The sequence below is a fragment of the Myotis myotis genome, unplaced genomic scaffold, assembly GCF_014108235.1.
Source record: "Myotis myotis isolate mMyoMyo1 unplaced genomic scaffold, mMyoMyo1.p scaffold_m19_p_6, whole genome shotgun sequence".
Lineage (NCBI taxonomy): Eukaryota > Metazoa > Chordata > Mammalia > Chiroptera > Vespertilionidae > Myotis > Myotis myotis.
In genome coordinates, this window is record NW_023416368.1 from 80,864,313 (window position 1) to 80,892,119 (window position 27,807).

The following is a 27,807-nucleotide window of genomic DNA, read 5'->3' on the forward strand; positions in this document are numbered from 1 at the left end:
TATGAGAGAGACACATCGACTGGCTGCCTCTCTCATGCACCCTGAGTGGTCCAGGGATCACACCTGCAATCCGGGTACCTGCCCTTGATCAGGAATTGACCCCACAACCCTTTAGTGCACAGGCTGACCCTCTAACCACTGAGAAACACCAGCTAGGGCCCATGAATGGCTTTACAACATATCTCCAAACTTAGTGACATCTCTCTCACATCTAAGTCCCTTCCCTTGAGAGAGTGGTGTCTGATTCTCTCCCCTTGAAGTGGATCAGACTTAGCGAGCTTCTTCCAGAAAACGGCCTGGGGTGGAAGTGCCCCTGGATGGCTCTCAAGGCTGGGCGACCCCCTAAAGACTCTGTCTGCAAATGCGGTCGCATCGGGAGTTAGGCCTTCAACCTATGAATTTGGGGAGACACACGCAGTTCGGTCCACAGCAGGTGATTAAGCCAAACAGATAACTAGAATGATAGGAGACACTGCTTCTTCCAACAACTTTACCTGAAACATTCCCTATCCGTGAAACACCTCCCAGCCCCTTCCTTCCCTCCCCGGCCCGGTATAACCTATTCCTCCGCTGGGCTCCCACATCCCCGACCACACACCCTGACTTAGCCCACCTCCCGTGGTCAGATTCTGGGTTCCTGAGAACACTTGTCTGCCTGCTCACTGACACCACCCCCGCCCCCCACGCCCCAGCTTGTAGCAAGGAACCCAAAACACAGAAGGTGCTTAGGATATCAATAAACGTGGCTGAATTGGTTATATAAAGTCATGTCACAATACCTCGGGCCGAGGGGAGCAGCACAGACCTAGCCAGTCCCTCTCTTCAAGAACACAGTGAGGCTGTTTCTTAGAAACTAAACCAAGGCATATCTTCCCATTGAGCAGGCAGCCCCCAGAGAGGAAACAGGCATAGTAAACAAACTCTCAGGCAACTGTGTGAGCTGGTTAGTAAGTACAGGCAGTGACATTAAAGCCACAAGCTACAGTGAGCCCAGTTCCCGATACTATTGCTGCATCACAAACCACTCCGGAACATACCAGCTTGAAACAATCATTGTCTTACATGTCCTGGAGTCGGGGGTCAGGAATTGGGGCAGGGCTCCGCTTGGTGGTCAGGGGAACAAGAGGGTCTGCACTGGTCTAGCCAGCATGACGGTCTTGACTTCCTTCAGGGGGGCTGGCTTCCCCAGAGAATAGTGGATAATTAGTACCAAAACTGAGAAAAAGACTTTCCTGTAATCCAACTGGATAAAAAAATCCTTCAGAACCTTAAAACAATTAAACAAACAAACAAACAAACAAACAAACAAAAACAACACGAGAGAGCCCGCTCAGTGTGCCTCAGTGGCTGAGTGCCGACCCAGGCACCAAGAGGTCACCGGTAGGATTCCGGGTCAGGGGTGCCCGTTTCAGGCTGGATCCCCCAGTAGGGGGCGTGCAGGCGGCAGCCGATCCTGCGATCCTGTTTCTCTCTCCTCTCCCCCCCACCCTCCCTTCCACTCTCTCCGAAAAGCAAAGGAAAAAATATCCCCAGGTGAGAATTAACTAACAAACAAAATCAATAAAAAACTTTTTTTTTTTTTTTTTTTAATGAGAGAGAGAACAGGGGAAGCTGGTGACCATTTATGCCCTAAATTCAGAAATCCCAGGGCCACTTCTGCCTTACTCTATAGGACAGGTCAAAGCAGGCACGTGTCCACCCCCATTCAGGAGCCGGGATGTAGTCCTGCCCTCATTTGCATAGCAATGGACCAATCAGGGACGGGGGCCAGCCAGCACTCTTCTCGACGTTAGCCAGCGTCACCTCGGCCTCAACAGAGTCCCCGTCCAGCTTCCCTCGCAGACTGCGTCTCCTCAGCGGGACCTGCAACACCAGCACTGAAGCAGCAAGAGACGCTCACTGGCGCTGTCTGCACTGAGCGGTCTCACACCGAAGCCGTCCCACAGCCCAGCCGTTCCACACACGAGCTGTATCACAACTCTATCAGTAAAGCCTCCCCTCATTACCGCACCCCGAGAATTTCCGGGGGTATCGCCTTGGTGGCCACCACCTTCAGTTGACAGTATTCAAGGGTGAGTGAATGAAAGAATAAATGCATGAGAAGTGAGCGCACGAGATTGACCCTTAGGGCCACCTGTACTTACTGCACCCCTAATATCCTCGCCCTGCTGGCTTTCCTGCCTTTCCGAGCGCCCCCTGTCTGTCAGCAGCCCCAATCAGACTGCTTGGCCGGCTTAGCCTGCTTTCCCCTCTCGGTAATAGGCGCCAAGTTGCTCCCGATGCCTTCTGGGGAATGTAGTCTTTGGCGCTTGTTGGCGTTTCCTGTTGGCTTCGGCATTAAGACAGTCACAAAACTTCCTTGGGACCCCTAAGCTATCGCGATGGCATTGCATCTTGGGAATTGTAGTCCTCCGTTGACAGTTTCCGCTATAATCGGCTGCAAATAGAACGACAATTCCCACCATGCACCGTGCGAAAAGTTCGCTTGGGGCTAGCCCGCGAACTTCTGGGAGATATAGTTCTCAAACCTCACAGTTCCTTCCCTGTCCTACAGAGCAGGCCGGCTCCGAGGACTACATTTCTCTATGAGCTCCCATTAGACCACGGCACCCGGCAGCGGCCACCATTTTGTTCCGCCCAAGGAGCCCCTAAGATGGCGGCGGGGGAGACGGTGAAGGTTGCAGCCGGACCCTCCGGGCTCTAGCCCGCTGTCTCCCCGTCTCCCGGCGGCCAGCCCATGGCCTGGCAGAGGTCCGGACCATGGACCTCCGCACCGTCGTGTACAATGCCGCCCGCGACGGCAAGCTTCAGCTGCTTCAAAAGCTGCTCAGCGGCCGGACCCAGGAGGAGCTGGACGAGCTGACGGGCGAGGTGGCCGGCGAGGGGACGCCGCTGCTCATCGCCTCCCGCTACGGCCACCTGGACGTGGTCGAGTACCTGGTGGACCGGTGCGGCGCGAGCGTGGAGGCGAGCGGCTCGGTGCACTTCGATGGCGAGACCATCGAGGGCGCGCCGCCGCTGTGGGCCGCCTCGGCCGCCGGCCACCTGGATGTGGTGCAGAGCCTGCTGCGCCGCGGGGCCTCGGTGAACCGCACCACGCGCACCAACTCCACGCCGCTGCGCGCCGCCTGCTTCGATGGGCACCTGGAAGTGGTGCGCTACCTGGTGGGCGAGCACCAGGCCGACCTGGAGGTGGCGAACCGGCACGGGCACACGTGCCTCATGATCTCCTGTTACAAGGGCCACCGTGAGATCGCCCGCTACCTGCTGGAGCAGGGCGCCCAGGTGAACCGGCGCAGCGCCAAAGGTAACACCGCCCTGCACGACTGCGCCGAGTCCGGCAGCCTGGAGATCCTGCAGCTGCTGCTCGGGTGCAACGCTCGCATGGAACGCGATGGCTACGGCATGACCCCGCTGCTGGCAGCCAGTGTGACCGGCCACACCAACATCGTGGAATACCTTATCCAGGAGCAGCCTGCCGGGATGGAGGTGCAGCCAGGGCTGGCCCCAGAGGGGCCCTCGGGTCTGGGATGCGTCAAGTCCCAGGGGGCCAGCTGTTGCCGCTCCTCCCCAGAGGAACCACTGAGTGAAACTTACGAGAGCTGCTGCCCCACCAGCCGCGAAGCTGCCGTGGAAGCCTTGGAGTTGCTGGGAGCCACGTACGTGGATAAGAAGCGAGATCTGCTTGGGGCCCTGAAACACTGGAGACGGGCTATGGAGCTGCGGCACCAGGGGGGCGAGTATCTGCCCAAACCGGAGCCCCCGCAGCTGGTCCTGGCCTATGATTATTCCAGGGAGGTGAACACGGCCGAGGAATTGGAAGCACTGATCACCGACCCAGACGAGATGCGCATGCAGGCCCTGTTGATCCGAGAGCGCATCCTGGGTCCCTCGCACCCAGACACTTCTTATTATATCCGTTACAGGGGAGCCGTGTATGCCGACTCCGGCAATTTTGAGCGCTGCATCCGCTTGTGGAAGTACGCCCTAGACATGCAGCAGAACAACCTGGAGCCTCTGAGCCCCATGACCGCCAGCAGCTTCCTTTCATTTGCCGAACTCTTCTCTTACGTACTTCAGGACCGGGCAGCCAAGGGCAGCCTGGGCACGCAAATTGGCTTTGCTGATCTCATGGGGGTGCTCTGCAAAGGGGTCCGGGAAGTGGAACGGGCCCTGCAGCTGCCCAAGGAGCCTGGGGACTCTGTCCAGTTCACCAAGGCCCTGGCCATCATCCTCCACCTGCTCTACCTGTTGGAGAAAGTGGAATGCACGCCCGACCAGGAGCATCTGAAGCATCAGACCGTCTACCGGCTGCTGAAGTGCGCCCCCCGGGGCAAGAATGGCTTCACCCCTTTGCACATGGCCGTGGACAAGGACACCACAAACGTGGGCCGATACCCAGTGGGCAGATTCCCCTCCCTCCAGGTGGTCAAGGTACTGCTTGACTGTGGGGCCGACCCAGACAGTCGGGACTTTGACAACAACACCCCGTTGCACATAGCTGCCCAGAACAATTGCCCGGGGATTATGAATGCCCTGATTGAAGCGGGGGCCCACATGGATGCCACCAACGCCTTCAAGAAAACAGCCTACGAACTGCTGGATGAGAAGCTGCTGGCTAAGAGCACCATCCAGCCCTTCAACTACGTCACCCTGCAGTGCCTTGCAGCCCGCACCCTGGACAAGAATAAAATCCCCTACAAAGGCTTCATCCCTGAGGAGCTGGAGGCTTTCATTGAACTGCACTGATAGGATTCCGAGAGGGGAGAAACCCAGAGAGGTGCCCACGCCAGTCCTTGCCATCCCTCGGGGAGCACTTCAGGTAGCATGAAGCAGGAAGAAGGGCTCTCCCAACTCCACGGCCGTTCACCTTGCAGAGAGCGGGGAAAGGAGTTAGCTCTTGGTGCTAGAAGCCTCAGGGTCATGTGCTCAGAGAACTGTCTTCCTCCGGGAGGACGTGCACTACTTCCCACACATCCCAGCTGCCTGGGTCTAGGAAGATGTTGCTTTCTGAGAGGCATCGAAGCCATTGTCTTCCTGTACTAGAAACAAGAAGAAACGGAAAATTGGGTCTGTCCTTCTTTGCCCCTTAGGGGACTGGATAAACCCAGCCACAAGATGCAGTGTTGGGAGTGGGGGCTCCCAGAGTGGAAAGTTGGAGACTCAAGAAGCAAGACCATTTCTCACTTCTTCCAGCACGGTTGCACCTCCCTCCCTCCCTCCCTCCCTCCCTCCCTCCCTCCCGCGTTGCCATCGTTGTCCCACACAGGCAGGACTCTGCTTAGGGTAGCCTGCTGCTTGCACAGCTTGGGCTGGTTTGGTGTTCTGTTTAGTTCGTAGGTGGGCAGGCTACAGGCATCACAGGAGTTCTGAGGTTTTGCTGCCATATTTGTTTTTCTTAAGAATTTGAAATTTTCTCTTAAGACTCGATAGGTTGATTTTGTGCACCAAGGGTTTTGTCACGCCTGAGGTGGCCAAGGCCCTCAGGAGCAAGCTTTATTGTGTGAAGAATTTGGTGAAGGAGGTAGAAGACCATGGTATCGGTTCCTAAAATGCAGGCGGCTGTGCATTTCTTAAAACTTCACTCATTTGCCTTTTACTTGGGCCGCTCGTATTTCCAGCCTCGTTAGAGAAGTATTTTTTCTAAAGAGGTTCAGGCCAAACGCCCAAGGAGCTGAGCTTGATGTGTTTTCCGCTGAGTGAGAACTTGCAAGGTGGTTTGGGGCTTGGTTTTCACAGATTCTGCGTTAGAACTGAAGGCCACGTCAGCCGCACAGATCATATACAAGTGCACAGCATTGTGGGTATAGCCACCCTAAGTGGCGCCAGCTACTCTGACCACTGCTCCGGTCTCCCTAAGGAAATGCTAAGTGCAGCATGACCTCCACAAATCAGCTGGATGAGACAATGCTGAGAGCGGAGGGGATACAGAATCTTGGCTTCCCGTCACTCAGGGTATGAAGTGCCTGTGTTAGAGAACTGCTGCAGGGAGGTTTTCTTGGGTAGCACTGCCTGTGCCCTGTCGGCAGAAGGGGACTCTTCCTGGCCTATTTGGACAGCGTGCATAGCAGAAGGGGACAGAAGCTCAGGTCACATTCAGGACAGCAGCATCCTTACCCCACCCTCTCCTGCAGCCTTGTCAGATGGCAGCTGCACGGAGGCCCCAAACACCACAGCAGGTCCACGGACGCTCTGCCCTCAGAACACCAGGCCTCGTGTGGACGTGCAGTGTTACTTAGGATGCTATTTATTTACAAGACCAGGTTTTACCTTCCGTGGAGGGGGAAACAGCACAGAATAAAGAAATGAGGCCATTGACTTGTGAGTCCTGACGCTGGTGTTTGTCACTGAAAAGACAACATTAGGAGAAAACCACCCAGCAGTGCCCTGCCGGGGTAGGTGGGGGAGAAGGGGGGAAAAGGGTGCCGCTGAGAGTAAAAGGCCGTGGTGCCAGGCCACTTCAAGGAGTGCCCTCAGGCTGCCATCTCTAATGAGTTTTTTAAATATATATATTATTGTTGATGATATTTCCCATTTTACCCCCCTTTACCCCTCTCCTCCCAGCCCCTACTCAGCCCCCCAGGTCTTACCACCCTATTGCCTGCGTGTCCACGGGCTATGCATATAAGTATATAAGTTCTTTGGTTTGTCTCTTCTCGTCCCCCCATCCCCACACCAGAGTATGTCAGTCTGTTCCATGCCCCCATGCAGGAGTTTTTCCGTATGTGCTGGGCTCTGTGTGAGATTTCATTCAGAAATGGAGTATCTCTGCGGAGAAAGAAAAGGTGGAAACCCCCTGCCTTCGTCCAAACCCCTCACTTCGCATGGAAAAGCGGGTGAGCTTGACCCTTCCGCAGGGCGAGGAGTGGCTGAGAAACAAGAAAGCCTGCCAACTCGGTGAGACCCACAGACGGAGCCGGTGGAGCGCTGTGGCCCAAGAGGTCTGTTCGTGAACTTGGTGGGTTTCCTGGAGCTGCTTCCAGCTTAGGAAAATCCAGGCCTCCCCTCTCTCCCTCTTTTTTTTTTTTTTTTTTCACTGCCATCTCAGTTGTGAAATTCTGGTTTTCTCCACATTAGCACAGTCAAACTCCTACCCAGAGCACTGCCCGATGGCGTTTTTCCGAGCACCCACTGTTTGCCAGTTCCCTTAGGGCTGAGGCTCGAGCTGTTATTCCTGAGGTGGATGGTTTCCATGTCCTCGCCTCCTGTGGCCGTAGGACAGACCCTGCCAGGCCCTGGTGACATTTTGCCTCCAGTCATTCACTGGGCTGGAGGGCTCTCCCTCCTGATTTCACTGGGTGTCCAACAACCCTCAATAGCCAGTACCCACTCAGGTGCAACATGAATATATCCTTGCCTTAAAGGAGTGGATTTCAAATCTGCAGATGCTCTCAGAGCCCTGTCCTGGGAAACACATAACTGCAGAAGCATTTATTGAGCCCTGACTGTATGCTGGCACCATTCCACGTGCCTCATTAACTGCTCACCACAGCCCTGTCAAGTAGGTATCGTTATTTCTATTTTGAGGCGATAAAGGGTGTTAGGAGGCTCACCAAAAAGGAACACTGATTCGTGCCAAATGCTTTCCTTACAGACTTCCCAGTAAAGCCTTCCCAGGGTCAGGTGAGGGTTGTTTCAGCAGCTCAGAATGGGAATGACCTGGTTCCTCCGGGTGTCCTGATACGGCAGCCAGCAGAATGGAAGGCATCTTTCTGCCAGCCAAAGGCCTAACGTTCGTGTTCACTCGGATTGGGACAATCAGTAGCCCAGAAATGGGGGATGGGGGAGGAACCCGCCTCCCCAAAACATCTGTCCAGGTGACATTGGGGTTCTGTAAAGTGGAACCGATTCGATGGAGGAAGGCAAAAAAACAAAACAAGAAAGCACATGATAAAATTATTACCTGTAATTTATCAGTGAAGAAACAAGTTCAGAGAGGCCAAGCGGCCTGCCCAAGGCCACACAGCCAGGATAACGACCCACTTCACTGGTAGTTGAGCAAATTGAGGCTCAGTGAGGGGTAGGGATTTGCTCAAGTTCACTCAGCCAGGAAGCATGCAGCCCACCTCACCAGTGGGAGCCGCTACCCCACTCACTGTCACTTCCCACCTTACTTCCTGCCTCCACAGAACGGAAATTCTGCTCATTTGCTCATTTACTCGCTTAATGCCTTTCCCAGACCTTCCAGATCCCTGTGACAGTCTGTCTTAGTCACTGCCGTGCCCTTAGCACCCATGTGTTGAGTAAATGGATGAATGCCTGTCAACTCCCGAAATTCCAGCCCTTGGACGACTTGAGGCAGCAGCAGGGGACACAGGGAGCAGCCCCTGATGGCTTGGCCATGCACAGAACCCGCCACCCCCACGGGATTCCAGCACTGTCATCTGAGCAGTGTTTACCAGAGGGGAGGGGCGGGGAGGGGATCGGATTGTCCTGGCCCGAAGTTAAAGATAGCACAGCCCCAATCACATCACAGGCTGGAAAGGAGAGATGACCAGCCCCTGGGACCGCTGGCCCAGCAGGGCACTACATGTGCCCGGAGAAAGGATGGGTGGGGGTGTGGATTCCTGTGGGAGATTCTGAGGGCTGGACAGAGAGGGTGTTTCCAGCCAGTGGTTGTCACAACACGTGTTAGGCAATTCCCAGCCCAAGTTCAAGCGGCAACACCCCTCTTGCAGGGACGGGGGAGAAGTGTTCCCTCCCCTGGCCCAGCACCTGTGGCTCTTGTAGGTCACAGAAGAGACTTTGAACTTCAGTTTTGAACAAGACATCTGAGATCCCCCAAGTCAATCCTCTCCCCCTGCCTTATGCCCTAATGTCCTCCACTGCAGCCCATCGAGCCATGATCTTGATAAAATGTCACCTCCTTTGCGAAGCCCTCCCAGGTTGTCAAAGGCACAGCCCCAGCCATCTTCCACCACATCCCCCTCGTGTATTTCCTTCCCAACCCTTATAACCGTAACTCCTGTAACCATCCTTTTCTTTACAAGCTTCCTTTGCTCATCATGTCCCTCCCCTAGAATGTCCACTAGACAAGCTCGCCCCTGCCGTGCTCCCAGTGCCTAAGAGAAGGCCTGACACAGAGTAGCTCTTTAAATATTTGTTGAATGAATAAATGAACTCGCGCGGTTCATTCTAAGAAGAGCAAGGAGGCCTGTGCGGCCAGATCAGAGTGAGTGAGGGGGAGCAGGAGGAGCTGGGGGATGCAGGCAGATGGGGCCGGGCCTTCAGGCCCCAGGGAGCTGTTTGGGTGTTATCTTTAGGGAGACAGGCAGCCCTGGCAGTTTCAAGCCAAGGAGAGGAATGGCCTGATTTCAATGTTGAGATCCCTGTGGGTGAGGCTGGGGGAACGTTTGGGGTGGATCTAGAGACGGGGGGGGGGGGGGGTGTGGAGGGGTGAGCTATGCAGGTGTCCCAGTGAGCACGGGGGGGGGGGGGGGGGGAGGGGCTGGACCAAGTCATGCCATGCGTGGACAGATGTCAGATCTACTTTGAAGTTGGCTGGCAAGAGCTGTTGATGATCTAGGCTGGAGACTAGGGATCGAGAGGAGTCCAAATGGATTAGGTTTTGAGCCAGAGCCAGTAGGTGGATGGATGGCGGAGCTGCTTAATGGGCTGGAGAGACACGGGGCAGAGTTGTTCACCACAGGATAGCGCTTGGTGCCTGGTGGGCGCCAGTATTTGGTGACTAGTAAGAGGCTCTCAGACCAGGGAAGGTCGGCTGTGAGTTGCTGAAGTGGCTTAGCGTTGACTTCTGAAGGACCTCAAACTCAGATGGCATTTGGGACAGGAAGGTGACACAGGTGGGTGGGCACCTGTGGCCCAGCTTCAGTCAAAGAAGAAGACACAAAGAAAACTAGAAAATACTTTGAACTGAGATAAAACACAGCACGTGAAATGTGCGGACTGCAGCAGCTGAAGCCGTGCTAGAGAGAAACGGGCTTTGAGTGCTTAGAAGAGAGTGAAAATGGAGAATCCTCGATCCGTGGGCCAAATCCAGGCTCCTTTTGCCAATAAGGTTTTATTGAAACCAAAAGCTGCATAAATTTTTTTTAGTTGTTTATTGATTTGAGAAATAGAGAAGGGAGAAAGAAAAAACGAAACAAAACATCAATTTGTTGTTCTAATTCTTTTATGCATTCATTGGTTGCTTCTTGTATGTGCCCTGACCGGGGATCAAACCCACAACCTTGGGGCCCTAACAGATGAGCTACCCTGCCAGGGCTTTTTTTTTTTTTTTTTTTTTTTTTAAGTTTAAATTGAATGAAATACATTGGTGAGTCCTCAGCCCACCAATCATTTCTCTGATTTAGCTTTTTCCTCTTTCAGGGAATGGGCATGCTCATTGGGCAGTGTGGAGTAGTGGTTAGTACACAGGCCACATGACCTTGGGATCATCATTTCCCTTCCTTGTGCCTCAGTCTCTTCATCTGTAAAATGGGGTAATGGTAAGCAGCTGCCTCCTGGCGTTGTATGAAGGATTAAATGAGTTTACCCATGAAAACGTCCTGGCACACAATAAGTACTCAGTAGAGCCCTAACCGGTTTGGCTCAGTGGATAGAGCATCGGCTTGCAGACTCAAGGGTCCCAGGTTCGATTCCAGTCAAGGGCATGTACCTTGTTTGCGGGCACATCCCCAGTGGGGAGTGTGTGGGAGGCAGCTGATCGATGTTTCTCTCTCATCGATGTTTCTGACTCTGTCCCTCTCCCTTCTTCTCTTTAAAAAGTCAATAAAATATTTATTTTTTTAAAAAATAAGTACCCAGTAGAGCACTCATAGTTATAGGGCACCTATATGCACACCCATTTGTACATTAATACATGGACAAAGTTTTAAATTTTTTAAATAGTTATGTATTTATTTGAATGTGTCTTAAGGAACAAAGCATAGCTAGCTCCACCCAGCATGTGAGTTCACAGATGTTAATACTGCAAATGACCCAAGTTTAAAAATAAAGATGAGCTAAGGTGGAGTAGCTTAGTGGTTGGGCGTCCACCTATGAACCAGGAGGTCACGGTCTCATTCCAGGTCAGGGCACATGCCTGGGTTGCAAGATCCATCCCCAATGGGGGGCATGCAGGAGGCAGCCCATCAATGTTTCTCTCTCTCCCTCCCTCTCTCTCTCAAAAATCAATGAAAACATATTTTAAAAGAAAAATAAAGAAAACTTCGTACTGCCCTAACCGGTTTGGCTCAGTGGATAGAGCATCGGCCTGCGGACTCAAGGGTCCCAGGTTTGATTCCGGTCAAGGGCATGTACCTTGGTTGCGGGCACATCCCCACTAGGGGGCGTGCAGGAGGCAGCTGATCGATGTTTCTCTCCCATCGATGTTTCTAACTCTCTATCCCTCTCTCTCTCTGTAAAAAATCAATAAAATATATATTTTTTTAAAAAGAAAACTTCGTACTTTACACAATTTTTTTTTTTTTTTTTTTTTACTGAGGTAAAATTTACCATTGTAAAGTGTACAGTTCAGTGGCTTTTAGTATAGTTGTGAGGTTGTGTAACATCACCACCATCTAATTCTGGGCGGGGAGGGGAGATTCATTTAAAGAAAATTATCCAACAACTCAAGGGGTAGAAAAACATTAATCAGAGGACAGTAGACAGGTAAGCAAAGTTTGGGGACCAGCAGGAGAATGCCAAAGAGCATCAGCGCTCCGTATGACAAAAGGGGACTCTGACGCCCAGGGATGGGGTCAGGCACATCACACCACCCTCAGCCTGCCGGCCCCCAGGCCCAGGTGCCAGCAGAGCAGGAGGCAGTGTTTACAGGGTGGGGACGGGCACAGAGCCCGGGGGGGGGGGGGGGGTCTGAGGGCCCCAAGGGAGCTTGGAGAGGACGGCGTTGGGCCAGGGCAGCTGAGAGGTCTCCGGCAGCTCCTTTTCTTGGGAAGAGTATTTTTTTACTAATAACTTCCCTTGGAAACTGGAAACCCTGGACGCCTCCCAGGGCTATAATAAGGCCGTGTCCACTGACCAAGTTAAAAATAAAAGGTCCCCACCCAAGGGCGCTCCGGGCTGGGCGGAGGGACTGTGTAGGCTGGCGGGGGTGGGACCTGCTCTGTGACTTAAGGCATGTGTCTGCCCTCTCTGGTCCCAGCAGCATTAGGCTGATGATTTCCAAAGACCCCGCTGGGCTGCCCCGTTAAGGAGGCTGTAAGCCAGGAGAAGGGGCGCTCTCTGGGGGTCCCTGTCCCTCCGGGTTCTCTTGGGAGGAGACTCCCACCCCAGCCCTGAGCAGGAGAGGCTGGAAACACTGGCCGTCAGCGCCACCTGGTGGCCACGAGTGCTCATCGCCTCACCTGAGTCCACACAAAGGAAGCATCTGGGCCAGGGAGACACACGTCCTGTGCCCAGGTCAACCACACTGGCTCCTCTCCGTCCACAGGAGCCCTCCAGGAACCCTCCCTGACAACCCCCAGAAAGCTCTGTGTGCCCATCACACCAGGACTACCCAAGTTGTAACCACCTAGTCTTATGTCTGACTCCCTCACAGGGCCGTGAGCCCGGAGGCCAGGAACAGTCTGCTTTAGTCAACACTGATCCCCTGAATCCGAATCCAACGTGGTTTACAGTAGGTGCTCAGTATATACTGTTTAATGAATAAATGAATGCACTGCCTGCCACCAGGCAGGAAGGAAACATGGAAGCAAGAGGATGTTTTAAAGACAAAACAGACTTAAACATAATTCGCGTTTGTTTATTGAGCACCTCCTGTGTGCCAGGCACTGGGATCCAGCAGTGCAGGCAACAGAATAAATTCACATCCTCATGGAGAAGGCAGGTGACAATGTGGGCAATGAATGGGTGACTTATTTTGTCCAAAAGTGCTAAGTGTTATGGAAAAATAGAGCAGAGTCAGGGGGATCTGGTAGGTGCAACTGTAAATGAATTTTAAATGGGGTGCTCAGAGAAGGCCCCATTGAGAGGGTGGCATTTGAGCAAAGATCTGAAGGAGGTGAGAAGGGAGCTATGGAGGTTTCTGGCAGAAGGACATTCCAAGCAGAGGGAGTAGCCTGTGCAAAGGCCCTGGGGCAGGACCAGGCCTTGCAGGTTGGAGGATTAGTGAGGAAGCCTGTGTGGCTGGAATGGAGTGAGCGAGGGGTAGAAAGGGAGAAAGTAAGGGCAAGGAGGGGATAGGGGCAGCTCCTACAGGGTTTTGTGGGCCTCTGGGAAGGTTTGGACTTTTTCTTTTTTAAAAAATATATTTTTATTTATCTGAGAGAACCAAGATGGCGGCATAGGTTAACGCCGGAGTTTGCTGCTTTGAACAACTACTTCAAAAGTGAAACTGAAAAACGGAAGGGACATCACCCAGAACCACAGGAACGCTGGCTGAGTGGAAGTCCTACAACTAGGAGGAAAGAGAAACGCATACGGACACTCAGAGGAGGCGCAGTGCTGAAGTCAAATTCTGAGGTGCGGAGTGCGCGAGCGGGCTGGCGGCGGAGGGCGCGGTTGGCGTTTTCAATCGGGGGGGAGTCGCAGAATCTGAGCTCCAGATCCGGGCGAGTCTTTAGGGACCCAGACTCAAACGGGAGAAGCAGGACTGTCTGGCTTCGGTCAGAGCGAGTGCAGCTTTCTCTCTGAGCTTTACAGCGGGTGCTGGGACTCAGAGAGGCAGAGCCCCTGGGGACAGGACTGAGAGCCGCCATAACTGCTCTCTCCGGCCCACCCTGTTGATCCTGTGCGACCCGCCCCGCCCAAGCCCTGCACACAGGCATTTGCCGGATAGCCTCAGGCAAAGGCTAGATTAGCACCTCCCTAGAGGACAGAAGTTCTCTCACTGCAGACACAGCTGATTCTCATAGCCACTTGGCCTGGAGGTCAAACCCTCCCTGGAATTAGCTACAACAATTGAGATTTAACTATAAGACTGCGAACAAAGACCACTAGGGGGTGCACCAAGGAAGCATAACAAAATGCGGAGACAAAGAAACAGGACAAAATTGTCAATGGAAGATATAGAGTTCAGAACCACACTTTTAAGGTCTCTCAAGAACTGTTTAGAAGCCGCCGATAAACTTAATGAGATCTACAAGAAAACTAATGAGACCCTCGATCTTATATTGGGGAACCAACTAGAAATTAAGCATACACGGACTGAAATAACGAATATTATACAGACTCCCGACAGCAGACCAGAGGAGCGCAAGAATCAAGTCAATGATTTGAAATGCGAGGAAGCAAAAAACACCCAACCGGAAAAGCAAAATGAAAAAAGAATCCAAAAATGCGAGGATAGTGTAAGGAGCCTCTGGGACAGCTTCAAGCGTACCAACATCAGAATTATAGGGGTGCCAGAAGATGAGAGAGAGCAAGATATTGAAAACCTATTTGAAGAAATAATGACAGAAAACTTCCCCCACCTGGTGAAAGAAATGGACTTACAGGTCCAAGAAGCGCGGAGAACCCCAAACAAAAGGAATCCAAAGAGGACCACACCAAGACACATCATAATTAAAATGCCAAGAGCAAAAGATAAAGAGAGAATCTTAAAAACAGCAAGAGAAAGAAACTCAGTTACCTACAAGGGAATACCCATACGACTGTCAGCTGATTTCTCAACAGAAACTTTGCAGGCCAGAAGGGAGTGGCAAGAAATATTCAAAGTGATGAATACCAAGAACCTACAACCAAGATTACTTTATCCAGCAAAGCTATCATTCAGAATTGAAGGTCAGATAAAGAGCTTCACAGATAAGGAAAAGCTAAAGGAGTTCATCACCACCAAACCAGGATTATATGAAATGCTGAAAGGTATCCTTTAAGAAGAGGAAGAGGAAGAAAAAGGTAAAGATACAAATTATGAACAACAAACATGCATCTAATCAACAAGTGAATCTAAGAATCAAGTGAATAAATAATCTGATGAACAGAATGAACTGTTGATTATAATAGAATCAGGGACATAGAAAGGGAATGGACTGACTATTCCTGGGGGGGAAAGGGGTGTGGGAGATGCGGGAAGAGACTGGACAAAAATCGTGCACCTATGGATGAGGACAGTGGGTGGGGAGTGAGGGCGGAGGGTGGGGCGGGAACTGGGAGGAGGGGAGTTATGGGGGGAAAAAAAAGAGGAACAAATGTAATAATCTGAACAATAAAGATTTAATTAAAATAAATAAATAAATAAATAATATATTTTTATTTATCTGAGAGAGGAAGGGAGAGGGAGAGATAGAAACATCAATGATGAGAGAGAATCATTGATTGGCTGCCTCCTGCACACCCCCTATGGGAGATCGAGCCCACAACCCAGACATGTGACCTTGACCAGAGTCGAACCCGGGACCCTTCAGTCCGCAGGCTGATGCTCTATCCACCGAGCCAAACCAGCTAGGGCAAGGTTTGGGCTTATATCCTGAGGGAGGGAGTTGGGGTCCCTGGAGGGCTGTGGGCAGAGGGGAGACATGACTAACTTGGGTCCTCTGGCTGCTGCAGGGAGAACACACTGTTAGGGCAGGGGTTGAATACAGATCAATAGAGCTTCCGAAAGAGGAAACTGGGTGGCTGGGGACAGGGGAGAGAGCGCAACTTTATCCAGATTCCTCTTTGGTGCCTTTCGAATTTTGAACCATGAGAATGTATTCCTTGTTCAACAGGACGTAAACTTAAATACACATCTGTTGATTGTGCATTTGTGTGCAGTGCTACATTGATGACTGGGGAGGCTTGTGGGGGGGGCGGGGGGAGAGGTCTGTCGCCTCCTCTGTGTCTCACCAGACTGGGCTGAAAACATAAATTTGTGAGATTCAGATGCAGCCCACCTCCTGTCCCCCGTTCTGCCCAAGCCAAGCCACAGCTGTGCATGTGCTGTGACACTGGGTGAAGCTTCTGTGGGCCCGGGGTGGGAGAACATCTGTAAACTATCTAACCGTCTCGGAAAGACATCGTTCCAAGCAGGGACCCAGGACTGACCTCCAAAACCAAACATCTGTTATTTATTCACATTTCACAGTTTTTAAAGGGGAAAATTTTCAAGAGAATTTCCTTATTTTTTTTTTTAAGACTGGCCCAGAGGGGACATGGGATGTCCCCAGGAAACACCCAGGCCCACGGTGGCCACCAGGGGGCGCTGGTGCAACAGGGATTATAGCTGAGCCCCCAATTCTGGGAAACCGGCCCTCCTGCCTGCAGTTGCCATATCCTACATGGCCTCCCCTCAGGCATTTGCTGTGCTCTTTTCCCAGCCCCCGGCTCATTCCTAAGGTCTTAGCTTACTTCCTCCTTCCAGAAGCTTCTCAATTCCCCCCGGCTGACCAAGGGTCCCTTTTGGGCTCCAGCAGCCGTCTACATTTCCCCATCACAGTCTGCCTCTGGCTTTGGGCCATACACACCGAACGGACAGAACAGCATTGTCCCGGGTCGCCTCCAGGGTGACCACTCAGGCATCACTGTGCCCACAGGGCCTGCACAATAGGACCCCAATAAATGTTGGTTGGCTAAGCGGATAGACGAATCGACATTCTCCTCACCCACTGCGGGCAACGGGTCTGTGTACCCATCGTCCCCCACAGGCTCACACTCAGCAGGTGCTCAGTAGCTGTCAAAATTACCACCCATTTAACACATACCATGCCCTGTGCCGGCTTCTGAAAACACCACAGTGAGCAAGACAGATCTGTCCCCAGCCCTCTCAGGGTGGGCACAGTGTGCTGGAGAAACCATGAATCAACACATAATGGAATTAGCAAGAATATTTCAAAGAATTTAAAAATCAAGACAATGAATGAACAGGCTGCTCCGTTTCTGTGTGGGCTAGGATTTAATAGAGTCCTCTGGCTCTTCCTCCCGCTCCTGAAGGTTACTTATGTGCTGTGTGACCTTGAACAAGTCACTTTACCTCTCTGGTCCTGTCTCCTCCTCTGTAAATTGGGGACAATGATAGTCTCCAGTCCCTGGGGCTGTTGGGAGGATGAAATAAGCCCATCTGCCCTAGTCCTCTAGCTGCCACCCTGGCCCCATCCGTCCTTCCCACAGCAGCCCCCAGAGGGCGCCTGTGAGCACCTTTGTCAGGTCTTGGCCCTTCTCAGCGCCCAGCTCTCCAGGCGGCCACCTCCCTTGGTGGGGTGGGGAGCAGCGGGATCCAAGTCCTCCATGTAGCCCACAAGGCCACACGGCTGTACACGACCTGCCTCTCCTAGACTTTACCTCCTCCCTCCCTCCCCTCCCTCCCTCCCCTCCAGCCAGAAGGGCCTCCGAGCTGTTCCTCCAACAGGTCAAACATGGCTTGCCCTAGGACCTTTGCACTGGCTGTTTCCTCTGCCCGGATCGTCCCCACCCCAGCCCACCCGGTTTTATCCATAGCCAGTTCCTTCTCTTCCTCCAGATCTTGGCTCCAACACCACGCCCTCAGAGAGGCCCTCTCTGGCACCTGGGCCAAAGGTCCCTCTCCTGAGACACTCCCATCCCCTCGCCCTGTTATCGTGCTTCCTTATTTGATGACTCACTCACTATCCCCTCTCCTCCACCTCCAAATGCACCCGCTGCCTGGGAAGATCCTGGCAGGCCCGCAATCCATGTTGGTCAGATGAGCCACATATTCGCTGCCACTGTCGTGATGTACAGCTGGCTCTTACCTCCGAAACCCCGTCCTGCCCCACGCACCCCAGACCCTATCTCAGGCTTTCCTCGCCCAGGTTTCACTTCATCTTTCTGGAGGCTGGGAGCAGAGCCCTCACAAAATCTGAGTCAGCCACTAAAAGCAAGTGGGGAATGACAGCCTGGGTGAATCATACCAGGCCTGCCCTGTGGGGCGGCAGGCACTGAAGGAAAGGGCATGCAAAGTCAATGTGCAAATCAGACAGTGGGGTGAAGGGGGCCTCCCGCTATTTGGCTCAGCCCACCCAAACTCGTCTTCCTGGGCTCTCCCATCATTTCCTCCCTTGGAAGTTTGGCTTCTTCAACTGTAATCTCCCCAGATCCAAGCCATGACTTTTGAGACCAGAATTCACCTCTTTGGGCCTCAGTTTTCCCCGTCTGGACAATGGGCCCAACCATAGAAGCTTCTACCCCCGGGAAGACGTTTGGGGAGATTTAAAATATGCTTAGTGCCGAAACCGGTTTGGCTCAGTGGATAGAGAGTCGGCCTGCGGACTGAGGGGTCCCGGGTTCAATTCCGGTCAAGGGCATGTACCTGGGTTGCGGGCACATCCCCAGTCGGGGATGTGCAGGAGGCGGCTGATCGATGTTTCTGACTCTCTGTCTCTCTCCCTTCCTCTCTGTGAAAAATCAATAAAATATATTAAAAAAAAAATATGCTTAGATTTTTAAAGCCCCCAGAATTGTGAAGTGATGCGTGCTCGACAAATTCTATTCTCAAGAAAAGATGAATCCCCTCCCTGTCAAGTATGCAGCTAATACGCCCTTCCACTGTCCCCGGTGTTGCAGGGTTAGGAACAACTCACTGATGACCTTGAAACACAGGAATCAAACCCACTCCTGAGAAAGGAGAGGCTCAGAGGAGAAGACACTTGCCCCAAATCACACAGTGGGATCTGAGCCCAGCCTTGCTGAGGGCATCAAGCCACACTCGCCACACACCCCCGCCCCCAAAGGCGCTGCAGCCGGAACTGCTAAATACCCACCCCCCCTCTTTTCTCTCCATCTCCTCTAGTATTACAAGCAGTTTTAGTAAATAAAGCCCACGGCCCATCAGAAGACTGCATTTCCCAGTCACCCTTGCAGCCGGAAAGGAGCCGTGTGACATGCTCTGCCCAATGAAATCAGTAAATACCGGAAATTTCCGGTTCATGCCATTCACGAGGAGAAGCGTGTTTTTCTCTTCGGTTTCCCTTTTTTTGTACAGTAGGCATGTTTTTATCTTTACAGATCGCCTAGCAGAGGCGAACAGCGCTAGAGAAACATTCAATAAATATTTATTATCATTAAAACACGGTGCTGCTGTCCCCAGCCCATTCCCTACCACCATCATCCCATCAGAGAGTCTGACAACACCGTGTCCAATTCTGGCCTCCCCGAGAGCCAGAAGGTCATCGGGGCCCATTTTTCACCATTTCCTGAGGCACAGAGGTGTCCCCAGCAATGTCCGGAAAGTAGCAGGTGACCCCATCTCCTACTGCATCCCCTGAACACGGGGGGGGGGGGGGGGGGGCGGAGGGGGCGGGGGGGGGGGCAGTGTCTCTCCAAGACCCAGCCCGGAGCGGGTCTGAAGTCAAGGTCGGCAGGCTGTGTCACTGGGTCATTCCGCTTCCTGGGTCTGATCCTCGGGCGCCGGGGCCCCTCTTTGGCTCCACATGTGGTTGTTGAGCCCCAGCTGCACCATCTGTGCGTGGTGGATGATGAGAGGCTGTAGCCCTGGGCTCTGAGGGGGCACAGGTGAGGTTTGCGGGAAGACCGGAGGCTGCGGGAATGTTGGGCTGGGGGTGCCGGCCAGCCACGGAGGCAGGGTTGGTGGCTGATAGCTGGGCCAGTACGTAGGAAAGGGTGGCTGGGCTCCCAGGGGCCCCGGGGCCCCAGAGGGCCCCTGAGTCCCAAACGTCATGTGGCTCGCGAAAGCTGCCTGGAGCTGCTCCATCTGCGCCTGCCAGGCCGCGTAGGTCTGGACGTAGGAGGCGTGTGCAGCGCCCACCGCGGCCGCCCGCTGCCGCTCACCCTCCAGGTGCTGGCGCCGCTCCCGCAGGGCCCGGGCGTCCTGCTCCTTCCTCCAGTTGGCCTTTCGAGCCCGCAGCTTGTGAGGCCTGAAGGTGTTAGCTACCTTTCTGGCAAAGATCTGCGAGCGCTCGTCCAGCCACACCAGCCCGGAGAGCAGGCTGGCCGTGTCGGGGCTGAGCTGGGCCCGGGAGCTCTCCAGGGGCAGGAAAGGGACCACGCAGTCCTGCCACCCTGGCCGCGTGAGGCTGCTCATCAGCGACTGGCTCAGCTGGTGCTGGCTCAGGCAGCAGTCGAAGTTGGCCGTGAGCAGCAGGACGGTGAAGGCCGAGTGGTCTATGGCGTCCTGCAGGCAGCGCAGGCTGCTGCGCCCAGGCACCTGGAAATCCTCGCAGAAGGTGGCTCCGTCGGGCACACCCAGGGCCTCGAACTTCTCCCGGACACGCAGGGCAATGTGCTCATCCGCCTTGGCGTGCAGGACCACGAAGTTAAAGAACTGCTGCTCTGACGGCTCGAACTCGGGAGAAGGGGGACACGGGCTCGAGGAGGAGGAGGAGGCCGGGTGAGCTGAGCGAGGAGCCGATAGGGAAGGGTTGGGCGGGGACGTCTCGGGGGCCGAGGAGGTGGGTGGGCACGGCTGGGCTGCTGGGGAAGTAGTATCTTCCACGGGGATTTGTAGTGGCACCTGGTCCTGGGCGGGGCAGGTGTTTCTGGAGGGCGAGGGGAGAGACGTGGGGACTGGTGTCACTTCCGTACATTCCACTGGGTAGTGGGTGCTGGTGCCTGGATCCTCAGCGGCGTTGGACGGGCCAGCCGGGCTCGCATCTAAGGCCGCCTCAGGCAGCCCGGGGGCCGGGCTATCGGAGGGCACCAGGGTGTTAGCAATCTCCTCCGATGTGGGCCAGCTCATCTCCTCGGGCTCCTGGAGGCCTGCGGGGACAGGCTGGGGCTCCGGAGGCTCATCACACAGCCTGCTGGGACCACGGGGGCTGTGGTGCTGGCCGAGGAGGGCCATGGTGGGCGACTGGCTAATTTCCAAGTTGCTGGCCAGGGAAGCCGGGCTGCCGGTGGACCGGAGGGAGCAGCCTCTGCTCCAGCCCAAGGGGTCCTCGATGGGCTGAGGGTGGCTGCGCACCACAGAGGGCGAGGCGGAGGATGGCGGGAGGCAGCCCAGGGCAGAGTGGAGCGGCTGGAAGCCCCCCGGGTCCCCCAGGACGTCCCACCCGCACCGGTTCCGGGCCTCCTCCTGGAGCTCCCCGAGCCGGGGGTCATCCCTGGAGCTGAAAACGTGGAGGGCCGCCCGGTAGGCCGCGTCCCGCATGGGGGCCGGGCACAGCTTCTCCTCGGCCAGCAGGTGGTACAGCCGGGCCACGGCCCAGGGTGCGTCGGGGGGCTCCTCCGTGGCCTCAGCACTGCTGCCCATGCCGGCCCACTGGCGGGCCACCAGCCGGGCCACCGCGTCCGCCTGCAGGGCCTCCAGGGAGAGCCTGGCCTCAGTCTCCTGGCCCAGGGTCAGGAGCACCATGGCGTGCAGGAGGCCCGCCCCCTGCCGGCCGGGGCGCACGGCCTTCAGCTTGTGCTTCAGATGCAGGAGCTTGTCCTGGCCTGCGCTGCCCAGAATGCGAAGGGCACCGGAGAGCGACGGGCCCGTGCCGGCCATGGGCAGGGTGGGTGCGGCCTCCGACGGCAGGAGAAGCGCTGGCTGGTGGAGGCATGATCCACACCCCTGCCTCCTGCACGCCCGGCGTCCCCTACCCGCTCACCATACCGGCTCCAGGGAACTATGGGAGCAGACCTGTGGGGAGCAGGAAACATATGGTCACCACTGGGGGTGGCGGTGGGGGGCGCCCGGGAAGCAGCCCAGACCCGCACCTGCCTGCAGAGGCCACCATGACCTCTCCCATCAGGAGGACCCTGGGCAAGACGTGTCCCCTCCCCCAACGTGTTTCCTCCTCTTGCGAGAGGATCTCAGCCGACACTTGCCTGGCGTCACCCAAGGGGTAGATACTGCTATCCCCCCGTTTGCAAATGAAGAAAGTGAGCCAGAGAGGTGGGGTCCCTTGCTCAAGTCACACAGCCCGTGAGTGACAGCTGGGATCGGAACCCCAGCCGTCTGGCTCCACAGGGTGTGTGCCTGACCGCCAGACTCCACTGCCTCCGACGGTAATAAACCCACTTAGATTGTCTCAAGGAACTGAGTTGTGTTCCTGTATGGAAAGTTCTGGGTCCACTGACTGCAAGTCAGCAGGGGCTCAATACATGTTTGAGAGGAAAGCAGTCCGCCTCCTGGATGGCCCCGGGAGCCCCACACCCTGGCTTTCCCGGCCGTAGGTAGTCCTTCCAACACGGCCAGAGCTGATCCGATTGAGAGAGAACGGCAGACCGGATGGGGTGTCACTCATGACATTACGTTAGAAAACACACTGGCTTTCTTCTGAGTCACTCTCTCTACGTTTTTATTTTTAAATATATTTTTATTGATTTCAGAGAGGAAGGGTGAGGGAAAGAGAGAACCATCAATGATGAGAGATAATCATAGACCAGCTGCCTCCTGCATGCCCCCCACTGGGGATCGAGCCTGCAACCCGGGCATGTGCCCTTGACCGGAATCGAACCTGGGACCTTTCAGTCCGCAGGCTGACGCCCTATCCACTGAGCCAAACCAGCCAGGGCTCTATGTGTTTTTACTGATTTTAGAGAGAGAGGAAGGGAGAGAGAGAGATAGAAATATCCATGAGAGAGCAACATTGATTGACTGCCTACTGCACGCCCCCTACTGGAGATCAAGCCGGCAACCCCAGCATGTGATCGAACCAGTGACCTCTTAGTTCACGGGTCGATGCTCAACCACTAAGCCTCACCAGCCCGGCTCAGTCGCTCTCTTTTTCTGTCATGTGTCAGGGGTAAACCATGCTGTGAGCAGCCCTGTGGAGGGGCCTACGGGGCAAGGAACTGAGGCCCCCTGGCACCAGCCACACGGGGAGCCGGCTTGGACTCCAGGCCCATTGACTCCAGCCCCAGGCAAGTCTTCAGATGAAGCAGCCCAGCTGACAGCTTGACTGGACCTCATGAAAGAATTCGAGACAGAACCACTCACCTATCTGCCCCTAGATGCCTGACCCTCAGAAACTGTGCGAGATCCTATGTTTGTTGATTTTAAGCCACAGAGTTCTGGGGTGATTTGTTACACAGCTGTATGTAGCTAACTGATACAAATAGCATTGTTAATATGGTGCACTAACCATCACTGCATGCTGGCTCTACGCCTAACAGCGTTGCCATTCCATATGGAGGCCATGTCCTCTTCTCTCTATTTCTCAAAAATGCCATGCTGATTCCCACTTCAGGCTCTTTGTAGGTGCTGTTTCCTCTGCTTGGAGCACCTTATCCCCAGACCTTTACCTGGGGAACCTTTCTCTCAAAACTCACTCTCAGGCTGAAACCGGTTTGGCTCAGTGGATAGAGCGTCGGCCTGCAGACTGAAGGGTCCCAGGTTTGATTCCGGTCAAGGGCATGTGCCTTGGTTGCGGGCATATCCCCAGCAGGAGGTGTGCAGGAGGCAGCTGATCGATGTTTCTCTCTCATTGATGTTTCTAACTCTCTATCTCTCTCCCTTCCTCTCTGTAAAAAATCAATAAAATATTTTAAAAAAACAAACGAAAAAAAACTCACTCTCAGGTCCCATGGCATCACCTCAGGTACCGTGGAGCCCTCCACCACCACATATGCTCCCATACCAGTCTGTCTCTCCCTAGCACCCACAGTGAGAATCTACAGCCTAGAGCAGAGCTTCTCAACTCCTTCCCCCAGGGAGCACTGGGCGATGTCTGGGGACATTTCTGGTTGTCAATACTCTGGAGAAAGTGCCCTATCGCCATCGAGTGGGTGGAGGCTGCTCAACACCCCACAGTACCCAGCACAGTACCCAGCACAGCCCTCCAGAGAGAATGATCTGGCCCCAAATGCTGCTGAGCGCTGATTTTGAGGGACCCCAGTCTACGATTCAGGATTTCTTTCTTTTTTTTTTTTTTTAATATATTTTATTGATTTTTTTTTACAGAGAGGAAGGGAGAGGGACATAGAGTTAGAAACATCAGTGAGAGAGAAACACTGATCAGCCGCCTCCTGCACACCCCCCACTGGGGTTGTGCCCGCAACCAAGGTACATGCCCTTGACCGGAATCGAACCTGGGACCCTTCAGTCCGCAGGCCGACGCTCTGTCCACTGAGCCAAACCGGTTAGGGCTGATTCAGGATTTCTTTTTTCTTTTTTTTAAAATATATATTTTATTGATTTCCACAGAGAGGAAGGGAGAGGGACATAGAGTTAGAAACATTGATGAGAGAGAAACATCAACCAGCTGCCTCCCGCACACTCCCCACTGGGATGTGCCCGCAACCAAGGTACATGCCCCTGACCAGAATCAAACCTGGGACCCTAGAGTCCGCAGGCCGACGCTCTATCCACTGAGCCAAACCGGTCAGGGCTGATTCAGGATTTCTTAACGATCCATTTGAAGCAGACGTCATATGGTCCCACCGGGCACCAGGGCCAGGGTCGGTGTACCCAGGAAGGTCAGCGCAGGGCAGAGAAAACATGGGGCGTGCCGGTCTCCGGGAGTGGGGGCACAGGGGGCATGACTGAGCAGACAGGAGTGGTGCAGAGCAGAAAGGCGCGCTGGGGAGAAGGATGTAAGGAAGTTCGCGGCTGCCTGGCTGTTTCAAAAATGGAAATAGCCTCACATGTTGAAATGCTGATGGGGAGAAGGAAATAGCAGAGACCCAAACAGTGGAGCTGACTTCCTAGTGTGGGGACAATCAACAGTGAGTCTAGTCTGCTACCACCAGGACTGGTGCATAGTAGGGGCACAAGTCACTCCTTTTTGGCTAATTCAGAAATGTTACAAGCCCTAGCCGGTTTGGCTCAGTGGACAGAGCGTCGGCCTGCGGACCAAAGGGTCCCGGGTTCGATTCCTGTCAGGGGCATGTACCTCAGTTGCAGGCTCCTCCCAGGCTGGGCCCTAGTCAGGGCACATGCAGGAAGCAACAGTCAATGTGTTTCTCTCATATCGATGTTTCTCTCTTTCTTTCCCTCTCTCTTCCACTCTCCCTAAAAATCAATGGAAAAATATCCTTGGGTGAGGATTAAAAATAAATAAATATAAATATAAATATAAATATAAATATAAATATAAATATAAATATAAATATAAATATAAATATAAATATAAATACAGGCAGTCCTCGGGTTATGTCGGACTCCAACGTACTTCGTTTGGTGATTACGTCACCATCTTCCATTTATTTATAAAAAAAAAAAGTTCTGTCATTTCGACATATGTACATATGTGCTTCATGTTTTTTATTAATTATTTACCACAAGTAAAGGTCAGGAATTGTTATCTTTCTTTTAATTTTTTTTTAGTTTCGCTTCATGACTGCTGTGTCTGTGCTTCATGTGAGTGACGTAGGTGCTTACGTAGGTGGGTTCCGACTTATGGCGAAAATCGCCTTATGTCACGCCGTAGGAACGGATCTCCGACGTAACCCGGGGACCTACCGTGCATAAAAATGTTACAAGACCTGGAAGGCAAAACATAACCAGACTGCCTCGGAAAGATGTGTAGGAAACCGAAGGGAGGGTTATTCAGTAAGTGTTTACTGAGCACCTACTGCGTGCTGGCCCCTCCCCATACCGGCGGGTCTGAATCTACATTTGGCCCACACTCCTGGGACCTTTCCGTTTTTGCTTATTGTCTTGGCTGTGGGCTCCATGAGGACACTACTTGGTCCCTACTGTGTGCCCAGCATACTGAACAGTGTCTCCTGGCATACAGCAGGCACCTCACAACCGTTTGTTGGAGATTTAATGTTTGCCCCTTTTTCAGAGGAGTAAACAGAGACCCGGGCAGTTGCGGGAACTTGCCCCACTCACCTACCCACCCCAAACTGTGGAAGCCACACGGGAGCCCTCCAGCCGGCCTGTCACACTGGTACCCCCTCCCCCAGCCCCCTGCCTCAGCCACCTGAGAAGGAAGACAGACCTGTCCATCCGCCTGGGCTCATGGCCACTGCCTGGGGCCACCTGGGCTCTGACTGGTGCCAGTGCCGGCGCTGGGCAGACTTGCAGCGGCTCCTAGTGCCAATCCCGCAAGCCCCACGGAAAGGGATGAGAGGGGAGGGGCCGGAGATTTCCGATCTCAGCTGACCAGGGTGGGCCAGGGATCTGCCGTGGGAGGGGGGTTCTGGGGTCCCTGGGAAAGGTGGGGATTCAGGGCTCGGAAGGCGCTGGGAGGAGGGCCAGCGCTCCTGGGGCAAGAGGTAGAGGCTGGGACAGAGAAAGCTCTGAGATTTCGGAAGAAATCAGAAACACGGGGGAGAAATGGGAGTGGGGGAGATCTGGAAGGCTAGGAAGAGATCTGGGGGATTGGGAAGAACGCAGGGGAATCGGAGAGAAATTCAGGGTGTGGAAGAAATGGGGGTTTGGGGGGACCTGAGTCACCGGGAGGGGAGCTGGAGCCTTGGGGGTCGGAAGGGGGGACGCAGCACAGGGACGCCAGAGGCTCTAAGGGCGGGGGCAGCGGACCTCGAACCTAAGCGAGGAGCCCGGACGTCCAGCCATCAAGGCGCCCAGCTACCAGCGGGCGCCCCGACACGCGCCCCGCCCTTCCCCAGCGGCCCTCGCCCCCCCTCCACTCACCCGGAGCGGCCCGCACCCCTTCTTCACTGTCCCGGGCGGCCGGGGCGCCGCTCGCGTCTCGGGGCCAGGGTCTGCGGGCGCACGGCCTGTCGGCGGTGCCCGCGGAGGGCCGAGCGCGGAGGGCGCGGGGATGGGACGTTCCGCCTTCGGGGCCTCTGCCCGCCCTTTTCGGGCCCTCTGCCCGCCCTTTCCGGGGCGGGAGTGGGAGGGAGGGAAGGAGGTGAGCTCACGCTTTTCCAGCGGAACCGGGAAAGTCCCCGAGACGCCCCGCCGCGCCCCCCTCCTCCGCCCGGCGCGCTGCCCCGACGGCAGTTTGGGGACTTCCGTTACGCGGCGCTCTGGGGACCACAACTGGGGGACAAGAGGGCCGAAGTCCTGCCCTGGGGAAGGGGGGACAGTCTAGTGAGGGGGGACACAATTTAAAATTAGGTCATCTGCATTAGTGATCAGGAAATAGAACAGGGGCTGGGAAAATTGTAGCGGGGGACGCCCCAAAATCAGGAGGGAGGGAATCGTGGCCATCCAGGAGGAGTTTGGGGAAACCTATGTGTTGGGGGCGTGGGGGGGGGGGGGTAGCAAGATGGCATATCTTGAAGCTGCAAACACGACTTTTTAAGAATTCGCAGGGGTCCTAACCTTTTTGGTGTCCAGCTAAGAGGCTACTCAGGGCCATCATACTTTTAGGGGCACACAAAAGTGTTTTCATTTCTTTTTCTTTTTTTTTAAAGTGAAACTTTCATTGGAGAGGGGATATCTTTTTTTAATATATTTTATTAATTTTTTACAGAGAGGAAGAGAGAGGGATAGAGAGTTAGAAACATCGATGAGAGAGAAACATCAATCAGCTGCCTCCTGCACACTCCCTATTGGGGATGTGCCTGCAATCAAGGTACATGCCCTTGACCGGAATCGAACCTGGGATCATTCAGTCCGCTGGCTGACGCTCTATCCACTGAGCCAAACTAGTTAGGGCTTATTTCTTTCAAAATCAGAAAAGAAAAAAAGAATAGAATAGAATTGCAGCCTGGATTATATTTGTCTTTATACCAGTGCTTTTGTAACATGTCATTTATTATTTATTTGTTTGTTTAATTGAAGAAAGGGGCCCACAAATTTATAAATGCCTTTGTCTGGGCCCCTTTGTCTGCCGGGAGAATCTAGGAGCCTCTTCTCAAAGTAACATTTGTAGATTCATAAAACAACATACAGGGGGGACAAAGGACATTATATTGAAATTCACTTCAGTAATCCGTCATTAGATGAATGGATAAACAAAATGTGGTATATCAATTCAATGAACTACGTGTTGTTCAGCCTCAAAAAGGAAGTTCTGACTCTTGCTACAACATGAATGAAACTTGAGGACATGGTGCTCAGTGACATAAGCCAGACACAGAAGGACAAATACTGTGTGATCCCACTCATAGGAGGTCCCTAGAGGAGTCAGATCCACAGAGACAGGAAGTAGAGGGTGGGAGCCAGGGGCT

The 27,807-nt window shown here is 54.0% G+C and overlaps 2 protein-coding genes across 2 annotated transcripts; one reads left to right on the forward strand and one right to left on the reverse strand.

Moving 5' to 3' along the window:
- Positions 1-1,761: 1,761 nt before the first annotated feature.
- Positions 1,762-6,318, forward strand: FEM1A (fem-1 homolog A). Its single transcript, XM_036313382.1, has 2 exons — positions 1,762-2,072; positions 2,555-6,318. Exon 2 carries the CDS (start codon positions 2,761-2,763, stop codon positions 4,747-4,749), a length of 1,989 nt encoding a protein of 662 aa, XP_036169275.1. The 5' UTR covers positions 1,762-2,072; positions 2,555-2,760; the 3' UTR covers positions 4,750-6,318.
- Positions 6,319-19,124: 12,806 nt separating this feature from the next.
- On the reverse strand, positions 19,125-26,495 carry TICAM1 (toll like receptor adaptor molecule 1). The gene is made up of 2 exons (XM_036314677.1): positions 26,321-26,495; positions 19,125-21,415 (listed from the first exon to the last, which is right to left on the reverse strand). The coding sequence occupies exon 2, from the start codon at positions 21,278-21,280 to the stop codon at positions 19,211-19,213; it is 2,070 nt and encodes a 689-aa protein (XP_036170570.1). The 5' UTR covers positions 21,281-21,415; positions 26,321-26,495; the 3' UTR covers positions 19,125-19,210.
- Between the last annotated feature and the right edge of the window lie 1,312 nt (positions 26,496-27,807).